The sequence below is a fragment of the Oxyura jamaicensis genome, unplaced genomic scaffold (assembly GCF_011077185.1).
Source record: "Oxyura jamaicensis isolate SHBP4307 breed ruddy duck unplaced genomic scaffold, BPBGC_Ojam_1.0 oxyUn_random_OJ70827, whole genome shotgun sequence".
NCBI classification, from domain to species: domain Eukaryota; kingdom Metazoa; phylum Chordata; class Aves; order Anseriformes; family Anatidae; genus Oxyura; species Oxyura jamaicensis.
In genome coordinates this window covers 19,964-29,791 of record NW_023310220.1, presented here as the reverse complement: position 1 = coordinate 29,791, position 9,828 = coordinate 19,964, and the positions used below count along the sequence as shown (strand labels likewise).

At 43.0% G+C, this 9,828-nt stretch overlaps 1 protein-coding gene across 10 annotated transcripts in view; it reads left to right on the top strand.

Moving 5' to 3' along the window:
• Window positions 1-2,199: 2,199 nt before the first annotated feature.
• The window catches only part of LOC118159534 (heterogeneous nuclear ribonucleoprotein K), a 23,795-nt gene continuing 16,166 nt past the window's right edge, over window positions 2,200-9,828 (top strand). For 2 of the 10 annotated variants that reach the window (XM_035314113.1, XM_035314103.1), the window contains exons 1-2: window positions 2,201-2,352; window positions 5,047-5,125. In XM_035314113.1, the coding sequence (XP_035170004.1) occupies window positions 5,077-5,125 (49 nt within the window). In that variant the 5' untranslated portion in view covers window positions 2,201-2,352; window positions 5,047-5,076. Of the gene's footprint in view, window positions 2,353-2,504; window positions 2,628-2,790; window positions 2,874-3,456; window positions 3,563-4,871; window positions 4,943-5,012; window positions 5,126-9,828 lie in introns of those variants that run through there. The other 8 variants (XM_035314114.1, XM_035314112.1, XM_035314106.1 and 5 more) reach the window with 8 other exon arrangements.

Sequence of the window (9,828 nt, the reverse complement as noted above, 5' to 3'; positions counted from 1 at the left end):
AGGGACCAGGGCTAGAGGGTTGGATCAACCAATCCACCCCTTTAAGCCTGGGGATTATGTATATATAAAGACTTTTTCAGGACAACCCCTAGAGGAAAAATGGAATGGACCGTATCAAGTGTTGCTGACAACTCATACCGCTATCAAGATTAAAGAACAAGCCGCTTGGATTCACCATTCTCGAGTGAAGAAAGCTCCAGAAACTCCCTGGAAAGTAACGCTGGGTGACAGTGAACTGAAACTGAAGCTTAGTTGAACAAAATGAGGACATTACGGTCGGGAGTATTTGGTAATATAATTAGCAGAAATTTAGTTAGGAGAATCACCTTATTTTTGTGGCTTATAGTTGTAATTGTGATTCAAGAACTGAAAGGTGCTCCTATGACAATTGAGAATGGTGAGTGGCCTTGGTCCAAAGCTGTAACAACAGAAGATAAGAGCATTAATGGAAATGTAGAAGTTGTGGTTATTTGGTGAACAAATGGTGACCATTTACATACATTATCAGAATGGCAAAAATTAGGGGAAGAGTGGATACACCAAAGAACCATAGGGGATGAAATTAAAATAGGGTGCCAAATGATTAATGGAACGACCCACGAGAAAGTAACAGGGAATTTAGTGAAACCAATTTCCAAAAATGACCAACAGGAAGGTTGTATCTGCCCAGGTAAATTAGATTGCTGGTATAATTTTATATTGACACAGACTGTAGTAATTAGCTGTTTTTGGACTAACAATGGACAAAAGCTCAAAATCAAGGAGGGTGAGGGCCTCATATTAAATTTTACAATATATGCTATATTTCCCACAACTGGTGAGATGCCCTCTTTGTATGGTCGCCAACTGCAACCGGGATTTTGAATACATTATCTCAGTCAATTTTTGTTTTATTGATATTAGTTTGTATAAGTTTAATATTGTCCTTTTTAATGCTCGTTTGGAACTGGAAATTATTACAACGAATGGCGATATTAGCCTCCTTGACAAAAGTACATGGCAAGGCTTTGAGGGATACATATCATAGAGATTGGGAAGAAAAATTGTTGTATTAAGTAAAAGAATTTACTAGATTTTGCAGAAAAGGGGGGATTGAAACATGGGATTAGAAATTAGAGAGCAACTGATTAAAAATAAATGTGTAGGCAACACTCATTGCTTAATATGTGCTGTGCTTGGAAAATACAGTGTTACATTTGCGATGTACTGTGCCTATACTGCGCTGGGAAAATACAAAATGTACGTGCAAATACAGCATGAGAGAATGCACAGATGAGGAGTAAGGAGGAGGACTAAAAGAAGGTCACACTTGCAAGGTGCCTAGATAACAGGGGGCCCTCAGACCCTGGGAACCGAAACAAACCAGCTTTATGGATAGGACTGAGACCAAGGACTCAGAGAGCACGCACAAGAAGATAAGGGGAAAAGTTCAACTCTGATGAAGACATCTTACTTCATCCCGACGATCACCTGGACGACCACCAGAGAATACTGCGCAAGTGCAAAGGACTGATAAGCTAATTAGCATACGAAGCGAGAGTAGGCAGGTTTAGGTAATGAATATGTATAGGCGTTAATTGAATATTCATTGTTCTGCTGTATAAATGTGAGATAGTTTGTCACTTCGGGTATGCACGTTAGGCGGAAGGATCCCCCGTGCATCCAGCGCGCTGCCAATAAAGAATACTTAGTCACTAAGAAATTCTGACTTCGTTCTTTAAATCAGTATGTATATATAATTATTATTATTTTACCTTCCTTTTCTGTCCTATTAAGTTATCTTTAGCTCAACCCACGAGTTCTACTTTTTTCCTCCGATTCTCTTCCCCATCCCACTGTGAGGGCGCGGGGTGAATGAACAATGTAGCTGTTTAGCTTAGCTGTTTAGCTTAGCTGTTTGCCGGATTAAACCACAACAGATAGGAAGGATAACACCCTGGTCCCGAGAGAGGCTAAGCCCATCCCCCTTCACCCTACCCTCAACTGAGCCACTCAATTGAATTATCCAGGGTAGGGGTAGAGGCTAACGAGCAGGCAGTACTAGCAAGACAACCCCCACCTCTCAAATTACGGGTGGGCGAAAGAAGAGAGAAGAGAATATATCTGCCCTTTGTGCACACCCCCCAAAAAGCCCGCGCGCCTCGACAGCCAATAGGAGGCGTGGAGCCACGCGCGCCTTTAAATAGTCGCAAGAAGCCAGCCCCACCCTCCCGACGCTAGGGGATGACCACAAGGTGGAGTTTTCACAGACGCCATTTTTCCCCCCACAACTGAGATCGCTCTCGCTCTTCTTTACCGCTTTCTGTTGTCTCCGCCATTGTTGCTGCTTTTATTGTGGTTCCTGTCAGGCAGGTAATAACAACAATAATAATTTAGGCGTGCCGCAGCGGTACGGGGTGAAATGCGCCCATCTCCTCATGATACCCAGGCCTGTGTCGGTGTGGTCCACGCGGAGGGTGGGGCCAAGTGGAGGACACCCTCCACCCTGACGGACAGTTGCCTTACCTAATGGGGCCGCGGAGAGTCCTCACCGATGGGGGGAAGAGGGGGAAAGGCGACTGGGTTAGTCGTTTGCGCAGTGGTGGTAGATGTGTGTATATTAGTGGTGAAGGCTACTCACCTTTCACGTACGTGGTGGGCACAGATATGCGTGACTTGTCTATGTAGTTGATGAAGGTGGGGAGGGGGTGTTGCGCGCGCTAGGAGAAAGGGCGGCTGAGCGGAGTGGGGCTGTGGTCGCTCACCTCGACGCTGTTATGTGACGCAATGATGTGGGAGGTCTGAGTCGCCGTCGGGCCTCGGAATTTTTGTCCGTTCCTGTAAGGAGAGCGACAAGACAGTGCTATTTCCTTTTGGCAGGGCAGTGGATTTGGGTAGGCCTGGGGACTGCTGTGTGAAGAATGAGGGAGTCGGGAGTTCCTTCCTTAGGAAATAAGGAGTGGCTTGGACTACCTGTGGACCTACAGGGATACACCTATCATGAGGGAAGGGCGATCTCTGTTGCTGGAGGCAGCCGCCGAGCTTCAGTGGCCTTGGTGTAGGCACAGTGGCCTAGCGGCTCTCGGAGTGCCTGTACGGTGGAGACCGACAGCGCTAGCGGGTGCGCGCTAAGGCTAGCGGAGCGGCTGTCGTCTTCGTACGCCTACCTCGGGTAGCTCTGTGCCTGGGGCAAATTGTTGGGGATTATGGTGGGCAGATGGGGAGGGGAGGGGAAGGGTGTTCTTGGCTGCGGCCTGTATGGAAGCGACCGTGCGAGATCGATTGGGGGGTGCTCTGCAGCGGGGACGGCTTCCTTCGGGTGTGACCACGGCAGTGGTGGAGCTGCTACGCTCTGTCGGCCCCGCTTGGGTTCGGGCCTCTGGGTACCTCCTTTGTGTATCTCCCTGGGCAGAGTGGTAGAAGTCCTGCGACCGCGTGGTGATGGGTTCTGGCTCCGCCTAGCACCGGGTAGGCGCTATTACAGCGGCCGCCATTTTTGCTTATCCCCGCCACTGGGGAGGTGGGGTTCGGGCTGCGGGGTTTATGTAACGCCGCCTCTTCCCCTGGCCTGGGAGCAAGCTGGGCTCGTGAGCGCTCCATGGCGGCGGGTGGGCTGTGCGAAGGCGAACACCGGCCTGAGCGTACAGTAGAGCAGTCCATGGCGCGGTTCCCTCACGGACTACAGAGGGGGGAGGGAGGAGGGTCCGGCAAGGCCGTCCCTCCCGGAGAGAGTGGGGTATAGAGACGCACTGGCATCTTCCAGCTCTTTTCTCGTGTCTGTGGGCGATGGTGACGCCTTTCTCTTTTAATAACCAGTTTATCCTCTCAATATCTTAAAAAATAAAATAAAAATAAATTTACATTAGTCAATTTAATCCTGCAAACTCGATTTAGACAGCAAAGCACAGTAACTAGTTGAAAGCACCTTACCTGAACAACGTATTATGCTCATTCCCATGCAGCCCTAAAATTTTTGTGATGGTTGGTGATAGAATAACCGGTGTCTGAAAGGGCTAGCTTATTTGAACCTGGTGAAATCCCCTCCTGGCTGTTTGGCAGCATTTGTTTGAGACTTGACTTTTTTTCTTGAAGAAAACAACACTTGTCCAGATAGTTAACGTTAGGTGCCTGGAAATACTAGCGTGTGCTGGGAAGGTGGTCTCTCAGCCCTGGCTGGTTGTAGAAGAGTGTATGTCTGCTGTTAACCTGCACAAACAGGGTAACTTATAAGGATGTTCTGAAGTGAAATGTATCGGTTCTTCTTTGTGGATATGTGAATGAGTGTCAACTATTTGTTCAGGCCATGGAAACTGATAACTGTAAAATCCAGAGGGGGGAAAAAATACCATTTTTTTGTTTGGCTGCACTAATGCCTTTTTAAAGAGAATATGTTGTCAAATTGTTCTGCATGGGCTTCTGATGTGTCTTACAAATATTTTCATGTGGGTTTAAAAATAAATCACAAATGAAGTACCTGTTTCACAAAATCAAAAGAGTTTAGCTACTTTGAGATCCTTGGTGCATGTTTGCAGAGTCTTGTATGTAACTGCAGTGTTTTTTTTTTTAAAAAAAAACAGTATGTATTATACTGACAATAGCAACTGAATACTTATTCACTTTAGATATCTGAAAATTATTTTCAGTAAATGTGATTTCTTAAAACTAGGAAATGCCTGGAAACTGAGCAAGTCCAGAATTGTTCAGAGTTCACAGACTTTAGTATTGTTTCTTCTCTTAGTGATGTGTTTGACCTTGTTATGTTTTCTTCACTCATAAAGAAAAGCTTTGCAGCAAAAAACTCAGGTTCAACTCCTGCTTTTGGCTGTAGTGGGAATCAGAGCTGTAAGTGAACAGAGCCATGGCTGATCTACGCTGTTTTCATAAGCTTTTGAAGCAGTAGGCTGTTGGGTTTTGTTCCTGTCCAGAACACTTGCATTTTGCTCTACAAATGTATATAAAACCAGTAAGTTCTAAAAGCAGATATCTTTTTTTGCTTTTCCTTTTAATAGAATGTGTGGTTTGCTTTTTTGCAAAATAGATGTACTAATTTTTTTTATTCTACAACAGGTTTTATTTGACCATCAAGAATAAAAGGTAATGGAGACTGAACAGCAGGAAGAGACCTTTACCAACACAGAGACAAATGGTAATTTTTTATGGGTTGTTTACTTATTTATTTTGGAGAAAGAGAAACTTTTCAAATCTCAGTGTTTCCAGTTACTTTGGAATGTTTTAACTGTATCAAATATGTTTGTATCAGTAGTATTTTTGCATTTAATCTTTCAAGTATTCAATATGGCTATACATAGTTTTTGTATCATGAAAGCATAATTTTTCTTTGGGGTTTCTTTAGACATGGCGTAAGTAACTAAAAGTTATAGCTAAAGAGTTGGAAGCACTTAACTAAATATTCAGTAATCTTTGGACAGTGTGGTCATGTAAAAATACTGTCAGACATATCTATTACCATATTTTACATTTTGTTTATTATATTGAACAAATGTGTGTGAATACATAAAAATGTGAAATACCTGAGTATTAGCTTTATGAAAAACTTTTTGGACTTGATTAGCGAAGAAATTAGGGCATTAGCATTGAGTTGATTCATGCCAACTCTAAAATATTTAAAATCCTGCTTTTCTATTGTTATTCCAATATTTCAGTATTGGACAAACTGCTTCTAACTTTCTTCAAGATTTTCACAATTGTAAATTTTAAAAGAAATACTTGGTAGTTGATGTGGTACTGCTTTAAACAAAGTACTGTAAATTTGTCACTAAGACTGTGAAATTCGCATTTCGGTTGTAGTTCATAGATGTGGAATGGGTCTTCAGTAATTAATTCATATGTAGGCTGATGAAGTAAAAACGTGTTTCTTTGAGCGTAGATGTTTGAATTTAGCGTTGGGCTTATAGGAAAAGAATTCAAATAAATGATTAAGTCCCAAATAGGATTTTTGTGATTTATTAAGTGAATAGAGGCAAGCAAACAGAGCTTGGTGCACCGGGAGTCTCTGCTCTACCAGGACGCACACCTGTTACATCAGGTGTCTGATTTTTATGCTCCTAGACTTAATACATATTCATCACTATTCCTAGAAAAGGCGGGGTTATTATAATTAGTTCTTGGAATCCAAACCCTCTCTGAACGCATGCGTAGCAGTCTCTGGTGGTTTTTCTGGGGGTCTCTTGTGCTGAAGGCTCATAGTCTTCCTCCCAGGCTTTGTCCTTGGGTCGTCCTTCAACTCCCCCTTTTTCCTTATTTGGTGGATCTCTTTGCTGGTTATCAGAGGCTTGCGCAGCGTCCCATGCAAAAGTCTGCAGTTTCTTAAAAAAAACTCCTTGGTCCTCTTATCTCCCAGACTAGAGTCTCAATGTTCGCCCTTCAAACCCTCTATTTACACAAATTGCTGGACCCTTCCTTTGCATGATACAAGAACTATGTACACTAATCACTCTGTTTTTCTTAAATAGGAGCTTATATTTCATCATGCGGCCCTAGCATTGTTCCATACTGACACGAATCAAATAAACACATTTCACAATCCCCCATTTCTTTTTTTTCATGGTATTGATTCGTGTTTTTATTATTATTATTCAGTCGAGTCAATACTTGCCAAATTGGTACCAATTTTGGATCCTCTTTTGTTTTTATTATCATCAGGGAATGGGTTTTCCCTTACCCTGGTTCTGGGTGAACAGGTACCACAGATATTTGCATTCCTTGTATAACCTTGTGTAACACTTTGAAGTCACTGTTTCACCCTTTCTAGGACAAATGTACTTGGGCTGGTTACTATATCTCCTCCAACTCAGGCTTCCCCAATCAGTATATGGGTCTTCATCTATAATATCACAGGCATCAAAGGTTATTGACAGTGAGGTATTCAGGGTGGTTACAATTTCACTTGTTCCAATTAATTTCTCTGCATAGAGCATACTGAGTTAGGTTAAAAATGCAGCTTCCTCTTTTCTGGCCTTTACAGTCATAGACAGTATGATACACCAGTGTCTGGGAGCTCAAGCATCCTTTTCTAGTTGACTGCAGTTGTTGGCCATAGCTTGGGCCAAGAAACTCACCCCAGGTAGGACTAGAAGAGGTCCGGTAAGGGCCATAGTGCTTGGCGGTCACAGCCTGAAGGGGTTGCAGCCCTTGGCAGACCTTCCTAGCCGCAGCACCAGTTCCCTATCCGGTCTTGCCCTCTTCCCTAATCTTAAAGGGGTGTACGCTGCAGATGTACCTTCAGGGGATAACGCTTAACTGATCCGTGTTATTGATAAATCTCTTCCCTTAATAGATATCTATTCAAGAGGTTCTTTGTTTACTAATTTTACAGGAGTAATTACAATAAATTTGGAGTAATTATAATAAAGGAGTAATTACAATAAAATTCCTACAGCAACTTAGCTTATGCTCTTCGATGAAGGCTTCTTCAAGTCCATCTGATAGTTTAGTTTCTCCTGGTTCCGATGTTACTTTCTACTCTTCCACTGGACCTTTTACTCATGACACGTGTCCATCCTTTTTCAGCAGTTCTCACAGCTGTTTCCTTATTAATAGATAACAGCTAATAGATAACAGTTAATAAATATCGGCTGTTTTCTTGTTAATAAAACAAGAAAAGGTCCTTCCCAGAGGGGAGATAAGCTTTCTGCTTCCCATGTTTTTATTCGAACCCTATCTCCTGGTTTTAACTGGTGAATTGCAAATCCTAAAGGTGGTGTCTGAGCCATCATCCCAGTTTCTCTTAGCTCTTTTAGTCTTCTACCAATGGTAATTATATATTTCTGGATACTACGATCCTCAACTACATTGTTGCCTAGGGGCATCCCTTGAGAATAAGGCATGCCATATAACATTTCATATGGTGATAATCCAGTCTCACTGTGTGGTTTAGTTCTAATGTTTAAAAGTGCCAATGGTAAGCATTTTGTCCAGGGCATTTGTCTCGATCACTAACTTAGCCAATTGTTGTTTTATTGTTTGATTCATTCTTTCTACTTTCCCCAAGCTTTGTGGGTGCCACAGAGTGTGGTATTCCCACTGAAAGCCTAATTATTGACATAATAATTTTATTATTTTAGAAGTAAAGTGTGTGCCCTGATCAGAATCAATGTACTGGATTATCCCATATCTAGGTATTAAGTGTTCTAATAACATTTTTACCACCGTTCCGGAGAACAAGCAACCCAAAACAGCAAGGCATTTGAATCACCCCTCTTTGTTCCCTCCTCCAAACTCTTTACATTCCTGATGTTATCACCAGCCATGGGGCTTGTCGACCCCCATGGCCACACTCCCACATCTCCCCCTTCTTTAACATAAAAAAGCATGATTAACAGAAATTAAGAAAGCACGATTAACACAAACTAAAACACAGAGAAAAACTACCAGGCATACTAATTCTATCTTTAACAAACTTTGTAACCACATCCCTGGGAGAGGCAGGTACTGAGTGCTGCCCAGGCAGGGGGGGTTTTGGCTGCCCCTCCAGCTCCTGGAGTCCTTGTTTGTAGGTCCTGCATATGCCAGCCGGACACTCCCAGACATTGTTTTTTGTTTGAGCTGGAGTCCAAACCGCAGAGGAGGGTGCTGTGATCATGTTAAGGCAGATGATGAGACGGCCGGACAGACTCATGGTGCTGACACCCATCTAGGACCGGCTTCTGTTAAAACACAAGCACAACCTCGGCCCCCAAGTTATTAGAGTGTAGGGCCCTTCCCAGTAATTGGTGCTGTAATTTTTTATTTTTATTTATTTATTTTTCCATGACTTGTGCTCTTTCTTTAACTGAGATTCTCCCAGATCTGTCTCCTAGATCTGTCTGTAGCTTTTTCTCCTGCATGGACAGATGCAAGGACCTTCCTCTGTCCATCGATTTAAAAAGTTTAAGAGCATAGCATACTTTATCTATCTTTTCCTAGGGTTCAGACCCCTACTCTCCCTTCTGTGTTTTAGAAGCTGTCCTGGTTTAGTTAGGATAGAATTAATTTTCCTCCCAGTAGCTGGTAGAGTGCTCTGTTTTGGATTTAGAATGAGACTAATGTTGATAACACACTGATGTTTTAATTGCTGCAGAGCAGTGCTTACACTAAGCCAAGGACTTTTCAGCTCCTCACTCTGTCCTGCCAGCAGGCAGGCTGGGGGTGCAGCAGGAGCTGGGAGGAGACAGACCCAGGACAGCTGACCCAAACTGACCAAAGGGGTATTCCATACCATCTGATGTCATGCTGAACAATGCATAGGGGTGGCTAGCCGCGGGGGGGGGGGCCAGCCGCCTGGGGACAGGCTGGGCATCGGTCAGCGGATAGCAAGCAACTGCACCGTGCATCACCTGCTCCGTACACATCATTATTATTTTCTGTCCCAATAAACTGTCTCTATTACAACCCACAGGCTTCATCTTTTCTCGTTTCTCTCCCCTATCCCATAGAGGGGGGAGGATGAGCGAACGGCTGTGTGGTGTTAAGCTGCCGGCCGGGTTAAACCACAACAGAAGCATACATAAATTGATACAAAGGAACACTTGAATAATACAACTGGACACAAAAATATACATTTTTAGAGAAATTCACATCAGTAATTGTATAAAGCTTTCTTCTGTACTAGGGGGTCCTGAAAGTTTAGGACTAAAACATTAGCTTTGTGATGTAATGTAAAAGGGTTATCATGACAGGCCTCAAAGGCCGCTATATAGCACACTGACATATTCAAGGCTCTCAGCTTTTATTTCAGTCTGTGTATTCAAGTTTTGAGGTCCTTTTATGATTATGCAAACATCAGAAATATAGTGATATAATAAATGGTACTTATGAAAGCAGAGTTTTAGAGCCAATATTAAATTTTGC